General features: G+C 39.3%; 1 protein-coding gene across 1 annotated transcript in view; it reads right to left on the bottom strand.

The window, feature by feature from the left end:
• DENND5A (DENN domain containing 5A) overlaps window positions 1-22103 on the bottom strand; it is a 111648-nt gene that overhangs the window by 18243 nt on the left and 71302 nt on the right. Inside the window, 9 exon segments of the mRNA XM_030560403.1 lie at window positions 582-703; window positions 4819-4947; window positions 7235-7319; window positions 9408-9492; window positions 12954-13106; window positions 16476-16607; window positions 19997-20090; window positions 20781-20931; window positions 21647-21881. Coding sequence (XP_030416263.1) covers window positions 582-703; window positions 4819-4947; window positions 7235-7319; window positions 9408-9492; window positions 12954-13106; window positions 16476-16607; window positions 19997-20090; window positions 20781-20931; window positions 21647-21881 — 1186 coding nt within the window.

Here is a 22103-nt window from a genome sequence, read left to right as displayed (position 1 = left end):
CAAGAAAGCATTTGGTGCTGGATTTTTAAAAGCTTGGTGCTCATGACCTTTAAAACTGTTAAAACTCTTCTCCTTTTCATTTCTCCCCTCGATGTATTGTTAGCTGCAGAATTAGCGATAGCTTAGCAGTATCCACAACAAGGGCTTAGTGTTGGACATTATTTCTCCTTAGTAAGTTCTGTTGTACTGACACATTTTTTCATCTAAAACCAAACAAATTATGTCCCTCAGCCAATGATTTGATGAAATGAGGTTGCTCTGCAATTCTTCATTTATAGGACAGTGACATTCAGTTCACACTATAAAGTGGGAATTAAGCAACATTATTGATAGCTTTATTAGTTTCATGTTTCACACAGGCAACTCCTATTGATCATAGTGCTCACACACAGAGTAAAACAAACCCCTTATCAATATCAGGAATGATATTAAAAATGACATAGACATAGTGGTACATATCTGGATGTGAACAGGAAATTAATGCAGCTCCGTGAAAGAACATATCAAAACTGCTTAGAAACTTGCATAAGGAGAAGCAACTAAAAGCTGAAAACAGCACTGCAGGGAAAATGAGTACTTACAGATTGTTGTGAAAACATTGGTAAAGCAAAAGTAATCGACAGCATTAAATGACAGGAGATGATAGAGGAACTGTTCTTTCTCGTCATCACAGCGGAGAAAGGCATAACGCTTGTAAAGTTTTCTGACAAAACAAAAATAATCTATGACAGTAACAAATCAGTCATATGTTTTCTATTATATTAGGTAAACTGTGAAGAATATGCAAGCAATTACTAATGACAAGTAGTATAGGTGCTGAAAGCATTTAAATCAGCCAAGACACGTAGGCATCCTGCAAGTCTGTACGTTCTGGAATGTGTCATTTCAGTTTGTTGTGCTATTCTCAACCCCTTTTGCCAGCTTAGAGAACTGCAGAAAATTCAGAGAGTACCACACCTCTGAACTTAATTTAGGATATGGTTCCTTAGGATAAAATATCTCACTGTGTATATGCAGAAGGGGATTTTACCTTTTGGAGTAAGATCCTCACCCTTGCTCTGGCTCATTTATGCTGTGTAAAAAGGCTAGGGAACACCCAGTAGAAGACAGCTTTAAGATTGTTCCTTGAGCAGGCAGCATTGTCAATGGGGCCACAGCACTGCAGAGATTCTGGGCCGCTATCGTGCGGCCCAGAGAGGCTGCTGCTGTAATTGAGGCTACATCTGTACTGTGATCTGGAGGTGTTGTTTCCAGCTCAAGGAGACACACCCACGTTAGGTTTGATTGAGCTGGCATACTAAAAGAGCGCTGTAGCTGCTGCGGCACAAGGAGCTCGCTGCCCAAGTACAATCTTGTTCAAGACCCCAGGTATGTATTCAGCCCATCTAGCCCCTCCCGCCATTCATGCCACTGCGGTTACACTTCTATTTTTAGCATGCTAGCTCAATCAGAGCTAGAGCAAGAATGTCTCCGCAAGCTGAAAATGATCTGTTTCAGCTCCAGTTTCGACATACCCGTACACAGGTCCCCAGAGTTGTTTAAGTAGTTTCTGAAGCATCCCAAGATTGGTAGTTTAGAGAAGCCAATCCCTCTACAGAGGAATCAAAGGTAGACAAAGGAAAGCAATTGTATATAGTTATTAGTATTATTTATTCGCTAACCACCACCTTGTGCCTGGACACTGTACAGGACCTAAAGGAGAACTTACAATCTCTATCTTTATTAATCAAAATCTGGGTTGGAAAAAACCCATGGCCTGATATTATTCACTAGTACAGAGAAGTAATCATTATTTTTGTTAGGTTGATGCAGCTGCAGCAAAAAAGCCACAGAACAGACTTGGTCACTTTCTATTTACTGATTAAAATATTATTTTTATGGATGACTACACAATATACAATTACAAGAGACATCCAGAAATGAAGAGCAATTAAGCAAAAAAACTGCTCTCTTTTACAGTATCGGAACTAAAGAAATCAGCATTAACAAATATCCACAAAAGAGGAGCATGCAAAAATACATCAACCTAATTAAGGCCATAAGAATATTTAAACAGAATATATGTAAGATCAGTATAAAATTTCTATCACAACCAAGTGTATTACGGACAGATTGTTCCTTCCAGGCAGACCTCCTGACAATCTGCCTCAGTCTCAGAGAATACATAGGAAAAGCTGATAAGTGGATCACAGGCCAAAAATTTACAAAACAAATCAATAATTAACATATACAACATCCTCATTTATATAACCACCAAACCACAGAAAATGTTTCACTAGAAAGAAATCTTCACAGTTTTAAATCAACTGAACAAGCTCTTAGCCACAAGAGCAGTAGACCTATGAGCACCTAAAGGGGCAATGAGTCCATGTTTCAGTTGTATAACTTTAATTGTGTGTTTAGACAGCCTATCCAATAGGCTCAATGTCATTGGGGATGTCTGCCTGTCTGTATTTTACCTTTTGAAAATTCAACAAACTTCTGAACATTTTTTTCTTCATTTACTCAGAATGGACACACTTTAGTTTCCCGATCGCTTTAAGAGTATTGGTAACACAGCTCTTGCTCCCTATTAGTTTTCATATACTATTACATTAGCCACTTTCACTGTATTAGGTATTATTCCAATCACTAAGTTATCTCAACACTCAAGATTTACAACTCTGAGCCCATTTTTCAAAAGTAAGGTACTTCCATAGTTCCGGCTCCTACCTTTGAATATACACTTCAGCCTTTAGTCATGTAAAATGGGAACACACTGGTATCAGAATCCAGAAGCACGTTTGAAATTTAGGCTCACAAGTGTCTTTGGAATTCTCTTACTTTCATTGTCCACCACTCTGATTTGTGAATAGAGTGATCCCACAGAATTTCCTGGAATTGGTAGAAATTACTACAATGACCGGCACTGATTTTTCATTCTGGATTAATGTTGACATAAAGCTTCTTCCATATTTTAAAAAGTGGCCTTAGAGATCTGAATCATTCTGCATGACCTTCCACTGCAATAAATAGCAACTAGGCTGATCCTAAGCTACCTGGCTAATTCCTGATCCAGGACTGTTTCCATTTTCTAGGCCTCATTTTTTGTTAAGCAGCAGCAGATAAAAATTGCCACTAGTGTGCAGTCATTATTACAAGGACAGTAAGGAAATGTAGCCAGGGGCTTTCCCACCATCCTCATTACGTTCCTTTTCCAGACTGAATATATGTCTCAGTATGTCTTCCACATATGCCAAAACCTAGGGTGATCATCCGTCCCATTTTTAAATGGACAGTCCCATTTTTGGGGACTTTTTCTTATATAGGCGCCTATCACCCCCCACTCCCTGTCCCATTTTTTCACAGTTGCTATCTGGTAACCCTAGCAAAACCCATTCCCTTAATATTGCTAACTGCTGTAGTTGCCATGGAAAATGCATTGGAGAATGAGACACATTGCATGGTTATGTTTAATGCAGCACTTTGCATGGAAGTCCCCCCATCTAAAGAGCTGAAACGGCCTTGTTTAACACTGCTAATCTGCGCTGACTGCAATGCTCTACTCCTTCTCTAACTAGAGCATCTAAAAATGTTCAAACAGGCACTCAGGATTACTACTATTGATGCCTGCTTACATGTAAGCAGTCATCTGCCCGTCACTCTCCGTTTTGAGTACATATTTATATTTGTGTCTCTCGTTCTGAGCTACATCTAGAAAACGAGTATGTGTTTTATGAAGAAGCAACACATAGGCAAGTGCTTTTGAGCATCTCCTTTTAAATCCTGTTACGTGTTCTACATGGACAAATGTTGCCAGGTTTAACTAATTACCTTGATGCCAGGGTATCAGGCCATGCCTACACATTAAGCACTAATATATATAGCTCTGGCCCTTACCATTGCACCATGACTCCCAATTGCAAGGACTTACCTGCACTCATTTTCTCTAAATAAGTGACACTGATTAACGAAATCCTGGTGTCTGTTACACTTACATACTATACTTAGTTTCTCCTTTAATTAGTGGCATGTGTGTTATTTCCCCCTCATCCCTTATCTGTGGCAGCTATGTTGGCTCTTTATGAAAAGAGGTAGTGTCAAGGCACAAACTGTAACCCACAGTACCAATTTCCACCCACCATTTTTATCTTCCTTCAAAGTCCAAACAGTTTATCCAATCTAAGACTCATACTGAACTGCATAACTAGGATGTGAAAAACATGGGCACGCAGCGTTGAGACTGCAGTTTTAGAGTACAAGCTGAAACTCTCTTCACAGTTTGGCCTTCAGTTATTTATTTTTTGTATTGTGGTAGCAACTAGAGTCTCCAGTCAAGATCAAGGCTGCATTGTGCCAGGCTCTGTACATACACAGAGCAAGAATCCTTGGGGAGAAAGTAAATATTCCAGTTTTACACATGGAGGGGCTGAGACACAAAGACCCAACAGACAAAGGCCCTAATTCAAAGCACTAACAAACTGAAGCACACACTTGAGTCCCAATTGACTTAACCACTCAGGATGTCTCAAGCTGGGCACCCAAAATCACTAGTCACATTTGGAGAACTTGGCCTAAGTGACTGCCTAAGGTCACAGGTCTGTAGCAGAGCTGAGAACTGCACACAGATCTCCTGAGTTCAAGTCCAGGGCCTTAGCCACAGACCTTTCTCCCTCTCAAGCACATCTGGTGCTATGAATGGCTTGTTAGCGCTACCACTGTAATTCCTGATTGCGCCGTTAAACAGATATGAGCCTGGGCAAGTTTGTGTTTTTAAAGCTGAGCAATTATTAAACAGGTTTGATTTTTAAAAGTTCTATTTAAGATAGGTAGGCTTACTTTGTAAGTTCAAGATCTGAAAGAAGCTGCTTTAGATGCCTGGAGAGTAACTTCTTTTCCATGGACAGTCGAACCCAGGCCCTTGCCTTGCCAACGTCTGTTTTGATCTCACCAATATTCTGGATATGCCTAAAAAGGAAAAAATGATCATCAAATGTTGATTAAGAATATCTCCACATCATCATCATCTCAACTTTTTCACATCAAGCAGGGCTGAGGAAGGAACTCTGCCTTACAATATTTCTATATCTTGATAACTACTGGGGAAAAAAAGAGAGGACCATAAATTAATATAATTCACTGTCTAAATCCCTTTCATCCCTGTATATCTGGTTAAAGAGGAATACAAGACAGAAAAAGGAAGTATCTGTACTGCAGTGGCTTATTTTCAGGATTCTAGACCATCCCATTGCCTCACAATTTTTTAAGGTTCACTCCCTCCTTTATAGACTCAGACTTTAAGGTCAGAAGGGACCATCTTGGTCATCTAGTCTGACCTCCTGCAGATTGCAGGCCACAGAACCTCACCCACCCACTCCTGTAATAGACCCATAACCTCTGGCTGAGTTACTGCCATTCTCAAATCATGGTTTAAAGACTTCAGAGAGAATTCACCATTTACACTAGTTTAAACTTGCAAGTGACCCATGCCTCATGTACAGAGCCTGGCACAATGCAGCCTTGATCCTGAGAGGGGACTCTAGGTGCTATCACAACACAAAAAAAAATAAAACTTAAGGCTAAACTGTGAAGAAAGTTTCAGCTTGTCCTCTAAAACTGCAGTCACAAAGCTGTGTGCCCATATTTTACGTATATATTACAGGGAAGATCATGTTCCTTGAATAAGTTCAGTTCACTTCTCCCTCCCCAAAATGTTAAGATTAGCTAGGAAAAACTCCAAGGAAAGGAAAACCTTTAAAAGTGAATAAACTAAAGTTTTGTTTAGTTTAAAAAGAAAAAAAAACAGCATGAGCTGCAGACAAACAGCATTTCACCGAATCATCCAATCCATGCAGCTTTATTAAAGAGCATCTTCTGATTGCTGGTCAATCCAGGTTTTAAACTTTTTTTTTAAAAAACAGTCCAGAGAGAAGTATAAAATTTATATTAAAAATGTAAAACCTTATTTGCTTAAATACACGACTCCTGTCACTACATTAATTGATTGTAAAATTATCTCCCATATTTTATAGACTCTGTTACAAAATATTTGGTACATTTCAGTTGTTCAATAATCCCTATGCGTTAGCATTGCACACTGACAAATTTAAACTGCAAATATTCAATTATGAATCAGATGCAAATGCAGTGGAGACTTTGAACTAATCATGATAAAGAGAAGAAATTATGGAAATCTGCATTATATCATGCTTTTCAACTGAAGAGATCAAACAAATAACTCCCAGAACTCTATGGTAGGGATCATACCAATTTTAGAGAAAGGGGCACACAGACATAGAGAAGCTAAGTTATCTGCCAATGCCACAGAGGAAACTAATAGCAGAGCTACCAGGCCTCAGAATTAATCCATCTTCAAGTCTGAAAAGGTGTTTGTTACTAGAAAATGGCAAGTACAGGAAAGATATACTTTTAGTTTTGAGTTCCATATTTTTGGGCACAGGCTTTCACACTCTAAGTACATGCAATGGCCAATGCCCAGCCAATCCACTCAAAGATTCAGAGGTTGTTGAGGTTCATTGGGAAATAGAGAGGAGTTCAGAACTGCCCAACCAGTTCGATAGTGATTGTGTACATGTGACCCTGTCCCCCAGTCTGAGAGATAAGATACCATGGAAACAAATCAGAAGACAGACGAGGAAGAAGATTAAAAAAAATAAAGTGTCTGGCTATAGTTATAAGCCAATGAGTATTACAGTGGAGATACTGTAAGTATACGGTTTCCTCAGTGTGAAGCAAGTTTTCATTCAGGCCAGTGAAAGGGTTTCACTACAATCTCTGGTAAATGGCTTTGCAATTTCTTCCAGTTGAAGCACATTGCTTTCCCAGTTGAGCAAGCATCTCTTCCAGTTAAAACATACCAATTGCAAAACCAGGAACTAGAGCCAAGCAAGTTTCACCCTTGATATTCCAAGCTGGCCTTTATAATCCACAGTTCTTCATATCATGAAATTCTTAAGTTTTTCCAAGAGTTATTGATGAAAGTCCTTTCCTCCCCTTTTCCTTCATAACAGACTTTATGGAGGGCAATAAGAGAGGGTGATTTTCATTATTTACATTAAATTAACCTATTTTGTGGCAGAGCTCGGATTCACCCAGAATGATAGTTACCATACAAAACTCACATGAGCCATTCAGAATTATACTTTGTGTTACTGAAGTAAACCTTTTACACAAATTACATGCATAGGAATAAACACACAGATCTTAAGGATTTATTTTATTGCCCCAAACTAACCTCATATCCTGAATGAGAGAGATTCTCAGCGGCGACATGGCTGGGCTGGCATCTGACTTCCTCCTTTCTGAATCGAGAAGTACTCCTAAAGTGGGAAAAATATTTTTTTAATCAATGGAAAAATAATTCAAAGATTTAAAAGTAATATTTAAACACTTAGTGCCAGTAACACAACGGAAGTATTTGATAACATTCTGAGAGAAAAGGTTTTCCCCAGAATCCAGAAATGGTACATTAAATGCTGCATACTTTTCTGTCAGAGACACATGGTTTTGTGAAAACATTATGGCACAAATCAGTGCTGACTACGGCAGCATATTAAATCCATGGAAAAACACTGACTACAGGGCCGCCTAGAGGATTCGGGGGGCCTGGGGTCTTCAGCTGGGGGGCCCCCACTGCCAAATTGCCGCTGAAGACCTGGCACTTCGGCAGTGGGTCCCCAGGCAAAAGGACTCCCCATCGTGGGTCTTCAAGGCACTTTGGTGGCGGGTCCTGGAGTGGAAGGACCCCCCCCGCCGCCAAATTGCTGCCGAAGACCAAGAGCAGAAGAAGGTCTGGGGGCCCAGGCCCCATGAGAGTTTTCCGGGGCCCCCAGAGCGAGTGAAGGACCCTGCTCCAGGGGCTCCGAAAAACTCTCGTGGGAGCACCTGTGGGGCCCAGGCCCGGGGCAAACTGCCCCCCCCCGTCCCCTGGGCGGACCTGATTGACTGTTTACACACCAAGATGTTCAGACAACTCATAATATGCTCAGCATTATGACACATTAATGAACTTTGACATATCCAGAATTGGTGAGAGACCAAAAAGAGTGGGATCTAAACAGATTATCACTAAAGTATTATTTTCTGAAAAGAGTTCTTCACTTCCTTCCCAAATGAGCTAAAACAAGTTGGCATTATAGACACTGGACAATTCGGTGTTAAATGATATGCATACAAATATCCAGTGCATCACAGTCTTAAACCACAGAAATAGGTAATACAAGAAACCAAAATCTGCAATGTAAATGCTAAACAAACAATGCCATCTCTATATCATACTTAAACACTATATTATGAGCAATCACCTACTCTCAGTTTCAAGCTGGAGAGCACAGGATCAGCAGTAGTTTCGAACCCAGGTCTCTGCACATTACACCAATGTGCACAGGGCATCAGAATGAGAATCAGGAGACCTAGGTTCTATTCATCGCTCTGCCGCTGACTACCTGAATGTGGTAGGGTCATATTCTCTTCTGGAAAGCTACTGAATTTGGGCAAAGAATTTGGCCCTAAAAGCGGTCTGTGCCTCAGTTTCTCCTTCTGTAAAATGGGGACTAAAGAGCATTTACATTTGTAACACAGTGACTTAAGTGCACTATTGTACTCTCTCTTTTTTTCAAAAGATACCAGTTTGCTGAAAACAAATTTTACACTAAATAGAGAGTATTTATACTGCATAAGAGAATTTTATATTGTAGAGGAAGAAATATGTAGTTCCCCACTCTATTAATATGAAAGAAGTTATAGGCTTCCAATGTGTTCCCTATCTATAAGTATGGTTAATTATATTTAACTACCTATTAGGTACCATCAGTAAAAGTTATTCATGCAGCATATTACTGAAACCCTATTTACATTATGGTTGGATTTTAAAACAGGATGGATAATTTCATACTCAGTAACGCATCTATGCATGTTTAAGAAGGGGTAAAGAAAAATCATGCTTCACAGCAGAGGATGACTATTTCATGGGTTAAAAAGGGATCTTTCACCTTACGTACATCACTGCATGATTGGCTACGTGTATCAAACAGGTTTATTTTTGGACTGTCTCTGAAGCATCATGCATTGGTAGGACACCAAGCACCAGTTAACAGGATACCAGTCTTGAACAAGAAATTCTACTCAAAATAAGTCTTCAGAATTACATTGGAAAACAAGTCTACTCCATGTAAATACTGCAGTCACCAAATCAGTCTCAACAGTTATGTGAAAGTGACATCATCATCATAGTAAATCTCATCCTCTAAGACCTGGAGCAGTGGAGAATTTACAGTATTCTGCTGCTGATGCATAATTTGGAATTGGTTTGAAGAGACTAAAACCTAGTAATTTGGACATTTTTAGCATTTTTAGAGGAGTTCAGCTAGTACTCTTGAAAACCTTTCTGTAATACAAATCAATGTTACCTGAGGTACTGAAGCTACCTGACGTGGGCTTTCTCTGCCTATTTTCTTGGAAATGTAATAAGTGAGACCACAAAGCAGATTTTCCCTAAAATTAAAAAAAAAATTGATTGGTAACATATTGTATTTAGCAATGCAAATAAATAAATGTCTGTTGAGTTTAATAAAAACTGAAAATTAAAAAACACTAAAAGTAACATTTACAACAACAGTTTGTTCTAAAGATGTTTTGTTTTCCCTATCAATATCATTATTAAAAAAAAAAAAACAAGACAAAAAAGAGATAGGAGTAAACAGCTGAAAAAAGGACAGTAGAACAAAAGGAAAAGTGTAAATGATTTGTAAAACTGTCCTGCATATCTGCTCTTAGTGTAAATTTTTTTTTCAAGTAAGAAACTAGCTGGGGACCTACAGATTCTGGTACCTAAAAAAATCAGCTAAGCATCACTTCTCATTGTTTATCAAGACGTGATCAAAATACATACTACAAAGTGATGCGTACTACAAACTGATGTCCCATGACCCTGCAACCTGAGTTTGTAGGTGTCCACTCATTGAATGGGGAAGAGACCAATCAGATAGGGTAGACAGAGCAGACTCTTCAACTATGTCTACACTCAAAACGCTGCAATGGCACAGCTGCAGTTGCACTGCCATAGCGATTCAGTGTACACACTCACTATAGCAATGGGAGAACCCCTTCCATCACTGTAGTTAACCAACTGCCCCAAGAAACAATAGCTAGGTTAAAGGAAGATTATTTCATCAACCTACTGCTCTACACCAGGGCTAGGTTGACATAGATATGTCTCGCAGGGGTGTAGATTTTTCACATCCCTGAGAAATGTAGTTATGCCACTGGAACTTCTCAGTGTAGCCCAGCCCTGAGTCTACAACAGTCTACCCAAGCTGATGGCATGGGTTTGAGAGCTATTTTTTCAGGTCCTCCAAAAGATTTTCCAAGTTCCTCTAGCAAAGAGAGCAAAAGGCCTCATTACAAAATGTTTAAAAAAAAAAAACAAAAAAAAAACCCACTCCACATGCAGGAAAATAAAGAATTTCAAATAAAGTTTGAAGCTGTTTTTATAGATAGTAAAGAAACTTTAAAGGACAGCATTCAGAATGCAGTATTAGGACATTGTAAGCAAAGAGAAAATATATATCTTTAGTCATATGCTGCCTTTCTAAAAAGGGTCAGGAAACCCTAAAAGGTGAGATGGTGAGATTACCACTGACTCACACAAAACAGATTCTCAGGTTCACCCTAAAGCTATTTGTGATGATAATTAAATGCTACTGAAGTCACAGAAGGCACCAATAACCGAACAGGGACTATCCAGTACATGATTGGATCACTTCCTCAGTAAATGATTTGTAACAGATTCCTTTAGGAAACTAACACTTAATTGGGAATCCCAGTAAGGATTGAGAATCACATGTTTCTGCTAATGAGTAGACTAGAAAGTTTTTTGCATATTTATAAGGATGTTGTTGTTCAAAAAGAGGGGTTTGTAAGGGCTGTCAAATCTTGGCTTTATTGGGGGTTACTTATTTGCACCTGCAGTGAGCAGGCACTACTGACGTCATTTAAAACATCTAAACAGCTGGTTCAGGGTGCAAATAATTGAGGGGTGAATTCTGCAGGTGTAAAAAGAAAAAGAAGTCAGCTTTAAAAATCTAGCCCAACTTGTTCACTTCTGCAAGGGAGAATTAGTGTCTCTAATATACAGATCTACAAGAGATTTACTCCAAGGTATTATTCCCACACAAATTATGGTGGTATGTTTCTAAAATATAAAGCAGCATATGTCTCAGTTATGACGATGCAAGGAAATCCTCTTTCAAAAATGTGTTTCCTGAGAACATTACAAAAAGTGCCCCCCACAGAAGTCCGATTTCTCAGTAGTGAATCTGGAAGGTCCACTGTGGAAACCAGTACAGCTCAGTACAGCACTGCCGAGGACGGCATATGCTTTCAGTGCTGGAACACCTCTGAAGAAGGCAAATAAGCAAAGGCCTCTACAAACTACGGAAACTGCAATACCAGTGAGCACTGAGAAGAATTGTACTGTTTGTATCTGCCTGTTTCTTTTACCAGCACATTACTATTTGGAGAGTTAAAAGAGAGTAATGATGATGCAAGTTACAAGTATAAAGAGGAGAAGGAGACAGCACAAGGGAAGGAGGGGAAAAAATCAAGGTCTTCACATACACTTAGGCTGGACGAGACTGACAAGATCACTAGATCCTACATTGCATGATCATACTGGATCAGTTGAGGCAGGAGGTGGGCTTTGGTCAGTTGACGAGGTAGCGTTTAACAGCACATGAAAAAAACCAGTTGGTAACTATGTGAATGAAACTGATGCCATCAGCAAGGAAACAAGCAAAAGCATGGGGTGGGGGAGGGAAGCCATCTTCATTACTATGGTCTGCTGAGAAGGAATTGGCTCATTATTGGACGAATCAATTTATAAATAGCAAACTTTCACAATTTTAATAGAGGCCAGAGTGCATGTCAGAGTTGTAGTGCTTTTTACTTTGGATCACAGTGTTAGATCACTGTAACTTCCTTCGTCAGGCCTCTATATTCTACCCACAACAGACTGTTCAGCACTATTTGCCAACATCTGCAATCAATCAAAACATTAACCTTATGTGGGGTTGGCCGCCTGGTTGTCTGAAATGCCCAAATCTGAGTTGAAGCAGAGTATACTGATCGCCTGTCTTCTAGGATGAAAGTAGTACAGCTTCTATCCTAAGTAGTATACAGAGGGGAAGGGATGAGGCAGACGATATACCTTCACATAGAAACTACTGTTTAGTATGAATGAGAGCAATTTAGGCAATGGCGGCATGGATGCAGAGGACAGAGCAATTGGATTAGAGATGCCTGGATTAAAACGTATTTACTCTGCAAAATGCTTAAACAAATCATCATCCAAGTCCCTTTCTCCCTCCCCACACACACAGGGGAAAAGAGGAAGAAACAACACCTCCCACACTGTCTACTCTCACAGGAGAGCCCAAACAGCTGGAGCTCTGTAATCATAGAATACCAGGGTTGGAAGGGACCTCAGGAGGTCATCTAGTCCAACCCCCTGCTCAAGGAAAGTGGCTAGCTAGAGGCCTTATAAACTTCAATTGACCATCTCTAAATAAGTACCATGCCTAGTAAGAACAGCAAAACAAGAGGACAAAGGGAGTTTAGTTTTCCTGCTTGAGGACAAATCCCCACACTTGATAGTCAACTAACAGCACCACAAACTGCAACCTCGTAAATCTGCACAGCTACAATAAGAGAAATAAAAAATGGAAATAGATAAAACTATCATTCTATAAAACAGACAAATAAAATAGTAAGCAGGCATTCAGAAAGTCATCCCTGAGAGTATAATTGTGTACTATACTTTGAGCAGGGGGATTAGCTCAGTGCCAAAATTGTTGGATTTTAAGAGCATAGAATAGAATTGAAAAAAAATAAATTAAAAAAGAAACAGTGGAAAAATGGCTTTAAAGTTGTAAATTCTATGAAATACCATTATTTACCTGTTTGACCTGTAAACCATGACTCCATATCCTTTCTAAGAGATCACAAAGACTGGCTATTAAAGTATTCTCTTCTACACCTGTGATGTTCACCTCACCATGACCTAGTTCCACAGCTTCTCGGCCCATTTTTTCAACCAGCATCCTCTTGGTCTTGAAAAGAAGAAGGCAAAAAGAAAGTTATTCTTATTCACCAGGAACCGCTATGATCCTTCACAGTATTAAATTCCTTTACAATAATAACTGAGTGATAATACAATTAGGTTTATACTGTACCCTTGGCAGCTAGTGCAGAAAGATATTTCTCTTATTTCACCAATAGTCCACAATTACGTGGAATCACCAGTACTGATCACCTGATAACCTCTTCCATCTTTTTATCTAGTTGAGTTAGGCAGAGGGACAGATGTGGCCTCCAGAGACTGGTCCAAGAGCTTAGAATGGGTAATCAGCACTGAGCATACCTTTGAGTGGAACAGCCAGACGTCATGGAAGTCAGGGCTGGCCTGCAGAATCTGAAGAGATTCAGGAGCACGGTAGGTATATCCCAAGTCTAACCCCTTCCTTACCAGAGGTGTCAACAGGCAGAATCAGTTCTAAGGAGGTGCCTTGGAGTGACATGGAAAGTCCTACCTCATTCTCCAAGACTGTTTTTTCCAGAGTTTTTTTTTCCAGAGTTTTTTTTTTTTTTTTAAGTAATCCTATTACTCTGGAGTGTCCCTCCTGGGGATTCCTGAGCAGTAGCAAGGGGGACAGGGACTAGCAAACTAATCGAGATTCAATACTAGCTTGTTCTCTTCAGAAAGATCCCTATCTGAGATGGAAACAGTGAAGAATGAGGCTTTTCCTGCCCTCTAGCTGTGGCAAGGTCCTAAAATAGAGAAGGTAGCCAGGGAGCCCTCTCACTGAGGAAGGAAGGTGTAAGGACTCTCTGTGATAAACAGGAATGGTCCTGTTTATCCAGGCTATGTCTCCACTGGGTGAAGGTGAGAGACACTTGGGAATACCCTGCCGCCATCATGCTGTTCCTGTGAGCCTCCATCTGAATGATGTTTTTCCAAGAGGAACCATTTCCAGGATATCCAAGAGGACATGGAATCTGTCCTACTTGTCCCTGGAGTCTGCAGGTGGCTGCTGTAAGGGTGTGCAGTTCACATCCACCCTGCCCCTGCTATGGCCCAATAATGGCAGCTCTGTCTGCTATAGCAGTGGTAGGGAGGGGTCAGAATGAGCCTGCTGCTGGTGGATGCAGAGATAGAGGCACAAGCAGAGCATTTTCAGCAGACGAAGACGATTCACATTCATCCAGCCAGGTGGCAGCCACATCAGAGTAAAAATGTATTCTTGTAACAGATTTGCTTAACCATTCTAACAATATCTGTATGAAGTTGTCCTCATGAACAGGTTTTTAAATAGGTTTATTATTAAATGTTTGAACTACGGTAGCTTCCAAAGTCGCCAGTCAGGATCAGGGCCCCATTGTGCTGAGGGCTCTATGACAGCCATAAATAATGAGGTAATCCTTGCAATGGATAATTTATTCATTGCAATAGGCTAGAACAGAATTATACGAGAGGTTGCACTTTAGAATATGTACTAGCTGCCAAGTGTGTAGCCTTGTGGATAGAACATTAGAACCCAGCTCTCCTGGTTTCTGCTTCTGGGTCTGTCACAGATTTAGTGTGCAACTGTGGGAAAGTCACTTAAATTTCTCACTTCCTCAATCTGCCTATCTATAAAGACATAATAATTTAGCCATGTTTGACAGGGCTTTGAGTGAGTTAGAGATGATAAAGTCTATGTAAAGGCTAAGTATTTTATATGCAGTTATAAAATATAAGCATCCATAGTTATTGCCTCTCAATGATTTATGTATCAATCTCAGTTCAATCATAAAAATATTGAGAGTGGGATTTTCAAAAGTACATAAATCGCTTAATCACACTGACAATCCCACTTTAAAAGTCAGTGAGTTTTATGCTTCCAATTCAAATAAGTGCTTTTGAAAATACCTCCTATGAAAAACTTGTTCAGAGATCTGAGACTCCAGCAGTTTCTTTTCTAGCTCATGCACCTTTGCAAGTAATCACGTTCTGCAAACCAAATTAGGCCCTCATTTACACCCGGGCAACTCCATGGTCTTTGACTTATGTCTTCAGCGTTACTTAGGCAACTATTTTCTTCCAAGGGTTTACACAGGTGTAAATGAACGGAATTTAGGGACAGTCTATCACAAAGAGCAGTACCATATTCTATAAATAGTTCCATTGCAGTCAGTGGAAGAATAGGCCTGATCCAAAACCCACTGAAATCAGTGGGAGGTTTTCCATGGATTTCAACAGACTGTGGATCAGACTAACTGAGCACAGTAATTAACTAAATTTTTATTCATGACTAAGGGTCCACAATCTGGCTCTTATTAACAAGTATGTTGATGATACAAAAGATAAAATAGAGTCCAGTGCAATCCCTCTCCACTGCTAGTGAATTAAAAAGCAGTTAAAAAAAAAAAAGCAATAGATGACCAAATATTCGAAAGGGACAGAACTAGTGAATAAAAAAGAAGTGCCGTTTTTACACAGTCACTCTGCAGAGTAAAGCCATCTTTAATTTTCATTATCTGCTTCAGACTGACTTTGGGAACTACCATAATCCTGCCACATCCTAGAAGATAGGCATCACTTTTCAGCTCTAGGTATCTAATCCATTTGATGTAACAGTGCATTATATTAATCTGTTTTATCTACCATAGTCTGCTTTTGAACCTCTCCAATAATGGTTCCTCAGTGACCTGGTATTACCAAGTTATCCTCTCAGTAATGCCCAGTGCAAAATTATTCCATTGTCTAAGTGGCCTCACTGCTGTTATTCATAGGGCACGTATAATCAACACAACAGCAGCTAGAAATAATTCCTAATAAATCAAATTACATTTTCTATTTGTAGTTTCAAACTATCGCTTCTTTATACACTGTCCTTAACCACCTTTGTAAAGTCCTCACCCTTTTTATGTTATGACCTCCTAAGCACTGACATTATCACATGCTTCCTTTGCCATCTTTCTCTATGGATGTATCCATTTCCCCTAATCTCTCACTGCAGATCACACTTTCTCTCTTGTAGGACATTTCAAAAATATTCTCACAATGAAGCATTCAAAACTAGACTGGACAATACACTAGAAAATGTATGGCTGGGAACAATGCTAGACTGGCAGGAAAACAGAGACCTACCAGAGCATCTGATCTTTCTTACTTCTATAATTTTATGTTTTTATAGTAGGTCTCCTAATATGAAAAGTCTCCAATCTTTTCAGGATAACTAAAAACACATCCATTTATTTATTAAAGGGACATACAATCCCCAAAAGGGACAGCGTAGACCAGTTTCAGATTATGCATACATCTGAGAGAGCGAGCGAGCGAGCGAGCATGTGTATGTGTACATATAAAAGGTGAGTTTAATTTTACTAACTGTAGCCCAGCAACGTGTGGGAATGAGAAGTCATTTTCTCTACATTACCTTATTTCGGCATTCCTTCAGTAAGCCTTCAACAAATTTCCAGTTTGTTTGTGCAATTACCGATGGAGAGAGGTTAGACAGCTTAGGCTGACGAATGGTGCTGCCCAGATTCCTGGCTTCTTGGATATACTTCTGTTCAAGGATAGAAAAAACAAACAAACCCCAAAACAAAAGTGACAAAATGGTATACAGTAGCTATGAATCAGTGTCAAACAACCTGTCTTTGCTGCCGCCATGCCCAGAGGGAAAAAGATCACACCACCTTTCAAAAGAATGCTCCTTTATCAAGGATAAAGACATTTACTACATTAGTTAACTGAGTTAAGATCTCATATAAACTGTCCAGCTAGCATCAGGATGCAGTTGGGCCTTTGATTAACACAACACAAAACTGTTTGGATGCATAGCTTTAATTTCTCCCTCCACTACTACAGAGAGTGTTTCCTTTTTCTCCTCTAAAAAAGTCTTGTAATTATAGCTATACATACTTGATATTACTGTCAAAGTGAAACAGTCCTTCCAAATGCGATTATTTTGCAGGTAAGTAATGACGCTTGTGGAGGAGCAGCAAGGGTGACACTAAAGGTACATGTACACTGCAATTAGACACCTGCAGCTGGCCCGTGCCAGCTGGCTTGGGCTAAGGGGCTGTTTACCTATAGACATTTGGCCTCGGGCTGCACTGAGGGAAGGTCCCAGAGTACAGCCTGCCTGAGCCTGAACATCTACATGGCAATTAATTAGCCCAAGCCCAAGCCCGAGCCAGCTAGCACAGGCCAGCTGCAGGCGTCTAATTGCAATATATGCATACTCTAAATGGCTCTGTCGGCTGATTAAAGACAGAAGCTAAGCTAAGGAGTGTGATAACTGAAGCAGCAGTTTATTATGAATAGGCTCCAATATTACAGATCTAAAAAAAGAACAATCAACATTTTAGAGGAAAATGATTTCCTTGACTCATGAAGGTTTGAAAGATCTGTGCTACTATTGTTGCCGCATTCTGATGGATCAATATGTATTTCAGTGACACTTGAGAGGGCAGCATTTGATTGTTCTGGATTGTGATTGACTGAAATCCTACTCTTGCTACATCATAATGAATGAAGTGTTCACCTTTTACCAACCCCTCCCCCACTTTATCAGCCTTCTGAAACAGTCTAAACAACTATGAAATACATACATTTAACTATGCATCTTTGATGCCATGACTACAGGTCATGCTGTACATATGACATACCAGGTAAAGCTCTGACACAGATTTTATAGAGGGTCTGAAAGGCCAATCATGCTGGTCCCAGTCTAAATATGATTGCAAATGAAGCTCTGGCAAGGAAAAATCCAGATGCTGGCAGGAGAGGTTTGTAGCAAACAATCAGACAGCCCATATTAAGCAAAAGTACGGTAAGCAGATATGAATAAAAGCGTGCATGCAAAAACAGAAAAGATAACAATTAAGACAGAACTCAATGCCATTTACAGCTCAGACCAATAAATAAATATACAATATAAAACCTGTAAATAATGAAAGTTTAAATAAAGGAAAGAGCAAAAAAAATCATTTTAACACTATAATTGTGATGAGATTAAAAAAAGAATTAAAATGAACTATGTCCTTTACTGCATACTTGTGACAAAATTTCACAAGAGTTTTAACAGTTGTCAAATCTCAACTTCAAAGTTTCTTTCTAGACAATTGCCTCAGACCACCAATTTAATTTTTATTTTTACCAATCCCTGCCTACCAATCACAAGGATTTTCACTCCTACACTCAAAATTACTCCCTTTCAACTGTTACAGACTAATGGGGAAAATCTTGAATTATGGGGATGGGGTTCCCCATGGATATAATGTTCCCAATAGATTTTGGTACCACTCTAAATAAATATCTAAAACGAGTTAACCCTACAGACCAGAATAGCTCCATATTTCTGCAATATGGTTCATAAGATATATTATTTACCTCACATACTAAGGTAGCTGCTCTCCGATAATTAACCATTTGCTAAGTATATTCAGCTTTTGTTAAAAAAACTTCTTGGAAAATGGAAAGTCACTTTTTACATGTATAATTACACTTTGATACCTCAACGGTTCACATCTGCTATCAACATATTTGTCAAAAAGACTGTCAGATTATGGACTAACTACTACTCACTTTCTCTTTCTTCTCCTAAATGGAAGATGTTGTTGAGACACAGCGCCATAAAGAGCATGTGAAAGCAGTAAATGTTACTTATTTGTAGAATTTAAAAGTGCACAAACCTCTTTTTCTTTTTTAAATATGATTACAAAAGAGATGACTACAACCAATTTTTACAACCAAGTCACAAAATCCTGGAAAATAGGGTTTATAACTGAAAATGCAGTTTAACCTTTTATATCATTGTTCACATATAACAATGGAATGAATGAAGAAAATATATTTTTTAAAACATTTCCTGCAAGCATCTTAGTATAAACTTTAAAAAGAACAAAGTTAAAAGATTCTTCACCCAAACATAAAATAATGTATCCCAAAGCTTTATTTTTTGTTTATATATAAGCACATATCAATTCAAATTTTTTAAAAAGAAATCCGAACATCAGAAAAATGGTTCTCATACTACACTTTTTTGTACAATGGAAGTTCAGAGAACTAACATTTTGTTCTTGCTTAAGTAATTGCAAAGTAGCTGGCATCATAGGACCCAACTAATGTCATTTTAAAAAGGTTCACATAGGGATTCTTGGAGTTTCTTCCTTTCTAGCTAGGCCCCCTCCTCAAAACACAGAAGTGTACCTATCAAAGGAACACCACTTTTTACAAAAGGGCAACTATTCTGAATCCTCACAAAGCAGATAGCATCCATAGTATGCTTATAGCCGAAAATCAGCACTTTGAACAATGCAGCCTTCAAACGCAGCCCAATACTCAAATCAGACAGTGCATGTCTAACAGCATACTGGTATCTGACTTTTGCCACATTTAAAACACTGCAACTTAGGGCTGGTCTACACTACGGGGGGAAATTGATCTCAGATACGCAACTTCAGCTACGTGAATAACGTAGCTGAAGTCAAAGTATCTAAGATCGAATTACTCACCGTCCTCAGGGCGCGGGATCGATGTCCGCGGCTTCCCATGTCAACTCCGCAACTCCATTCGGGTTGGTGGAGTTCCAGTATCGATATAAGAGCGTTCGGGGATTGATATATTGCATCTAGATGAGACGTGATATATTGATCCCCGAGCAATAGATTGCTACCCGCTGATATGGTGGGTAGTGAAGACGTAGCCCAGTCACCATTTTTTACCATTGGTTTCATACTCATGGGACAGATCCTCACTGGCATAGCTCCTTTAACATCAATGGAGCTATGACATTTTACCCTGGCTGAGAATCTGCTCTTTATTTTTGAAAGGTCAGAGTAAGGAACAGCGGAGGTTTACTGTGGAATAACTGATCTGACATTCTGTAGAGAAGATAGTGTGATTTCTATAATGAAAAATGATATTATACAGTAACTGAACAGTTTTCACCTCTCTCTGATCATTGTCAAGACGCAGGTGCTCTGTGTGTTGTTTTTGTCTGTCTTTCCGCCTCCACTGCGCAGGAGCGTTTCTCTTTGTCCATCTACAGATCAAACAAGATTATTCATTAGATATCAAGAGTCAGCTGAAGAGGAGAGAAAAGCAGGAGCAAAGGTTTCCATCTTGGATTGTTAATAGGGCTTGTCCAAATTACAAAAAATAATCACTGGCAACAGACGTGCCAGAACCAGTGCCAAACCCAGGTTAACTGCAAGCACACACAAGTACAGACTGTGTTTAGCATCTCTTTGTAAGCAGCGAACCTGTAATGGTTTGAAAATGAAATCTGTCTGGAAGAATTATGTTCTTAGGGAAAAAACAAAAACACAATCTTGTGCACTTGGTTTCTAGTTTCCACTTTTAAGGCTTCTTAGTCACCTCTGCAGCTACTAACCTCTTCTTCCTCTTTCCTCCCACTTTTTATGAGATTGTCCCTTATTTTAAGCCATTAGCTCTCAACTGACCTCTGGCACAGGACTCTCTCTTTTAACCAGTATCAATTAAAGTCACTCAAAAATCTTAACTCTGTCCCCATTGCAATATTGGCCTCCTTGCTTCACTTTGTTACTAAAAGGATCCTTAAGAGTCCACCACATTCTAAGGTGTTATTCAGGCATTTCTCATTTAAAAGTGATTAAATATGCATTTTGACATCTCAAATTTGGTCTTATGCTTTAGATCTCAACAAGATCCAATGTCACTTCATAATGCACAATAATGTTTGCATACTCACTTGTTGCTTGCTGGTCCTATGGAGAGTACGTCAGACTGAAGCTTGGGGAAAAACCCAAGTTCATACTTCCCTTGTCCAATCTTCATATCTAATAAGTGTGGGTGGACCGCAGTGTGATCTATTTTTACAAGCCTTAATTCAATAGCTTTCTCTGAAAGTTAAAAAAAAAAAAAAAAGAGAGAGAGGAAGGAGATATTTCTTAAGCACGTAACTTCACAGATAACCAGTGTCCTAAGTGTTGGGGTGGTGTGTGAGAAGGGAAGTTTTAATCAAGCTGGGACACTGAGAGGTGCACTGTAAGCACTGCCTTACCAAAGCTGCTGCTCTCAGATTACGAAAGACACCTCTCCATACACACACTTTTTTCAAACCACTCTAAGCATTGCAGATAACCTTCCTTTTTTACGTTACCATATATACTAAAAAAAAAACCCCAACAAATCTGTAATATAAGGGGATAGGGGAATCCCCATATTGACCAATATCTGAACAGGGAGGCTTATGTACGAGACCATACTGTATCCAAGGACTGCTACCAATGGCAGTGAGATGCTCATCTTATCTGGAACATCCCACTCTCAGGCAGGTGAAGAGGAGAGCTGAACTGAATTTCCCTTTACAGATATCTCACATAGAGTTAGCTCACTGTCTCAGGTTCTCGCATTGCCCTTTCCAGCATAGAATTTATTTCTCCACCAGAGCCTCAATTTCCAGCTCTTCTCATTTATTTTTGAAACACTAAGACACTTCAATTCATGTTATGGCTGGTAAAATATCTTATTTGAACAAGTAGTCTAACTTTGGAAGTGCTAGTGAGAACAGCTATAGCTCCTTACATCTGAAAGAAATGTTCTTGTTACTCTTACCTGCCTCATCAATGGTAGTGCACTTTTGATACATAGATGTGCGCAGAGTTGGTGTCCTAACATTTAACAGTCTAATTTTATCTACTCTAGAATCGAACACTCTCAAAACTGGGTCTTTGTCATCTTCGTCATGGCACATAATCTTATTGTCAATAAAAGATGCAAACATCTGTGTTTCCAGAAATCTTGAGAGAAAAGGCAAGTAAGGTTCAGGCTGGTCTGACAAGAAAGATGCCTAGTGAACAAACAGAGACAAGAGACTATATAAAGTCTATACAATGCCTTGTTATAGTTCTGTATATCGTTAAAGTGAAAGTATTTCTAACCAAGCACATACTGAAGAGTTTTAGAGAGATCCAAAGCCTTCTGTTTTAGGGGTTTGGGAGGGTTTTTGCAGACAATGTTCCATTTTACTATGCATGCTGACTCCATCTTGAAAAATATACTAAGCAAACTT

Source organism: Gopherus evgoodei, chromosome 4 (assembly GCF_007399415.2).
Source record: "Gopherus evgoodei ecotype Sinaloan lineage chromosome 4, rGopEvg1_v1.p, whole genome shotgun sequence".
In the NCBI taxonomy this organism is placed as follows: domain Eukaryota; kingdom Metazoa; phylum Chordata; order Testudines; family Testudinidae; genus Gopherus; species Gopherus evgoodei.
The sequence above is the reverse complement of the archived record's forward strand: the minus strand, read 5'-3'. Positions and strand labels throughout refer to the sequence as shown.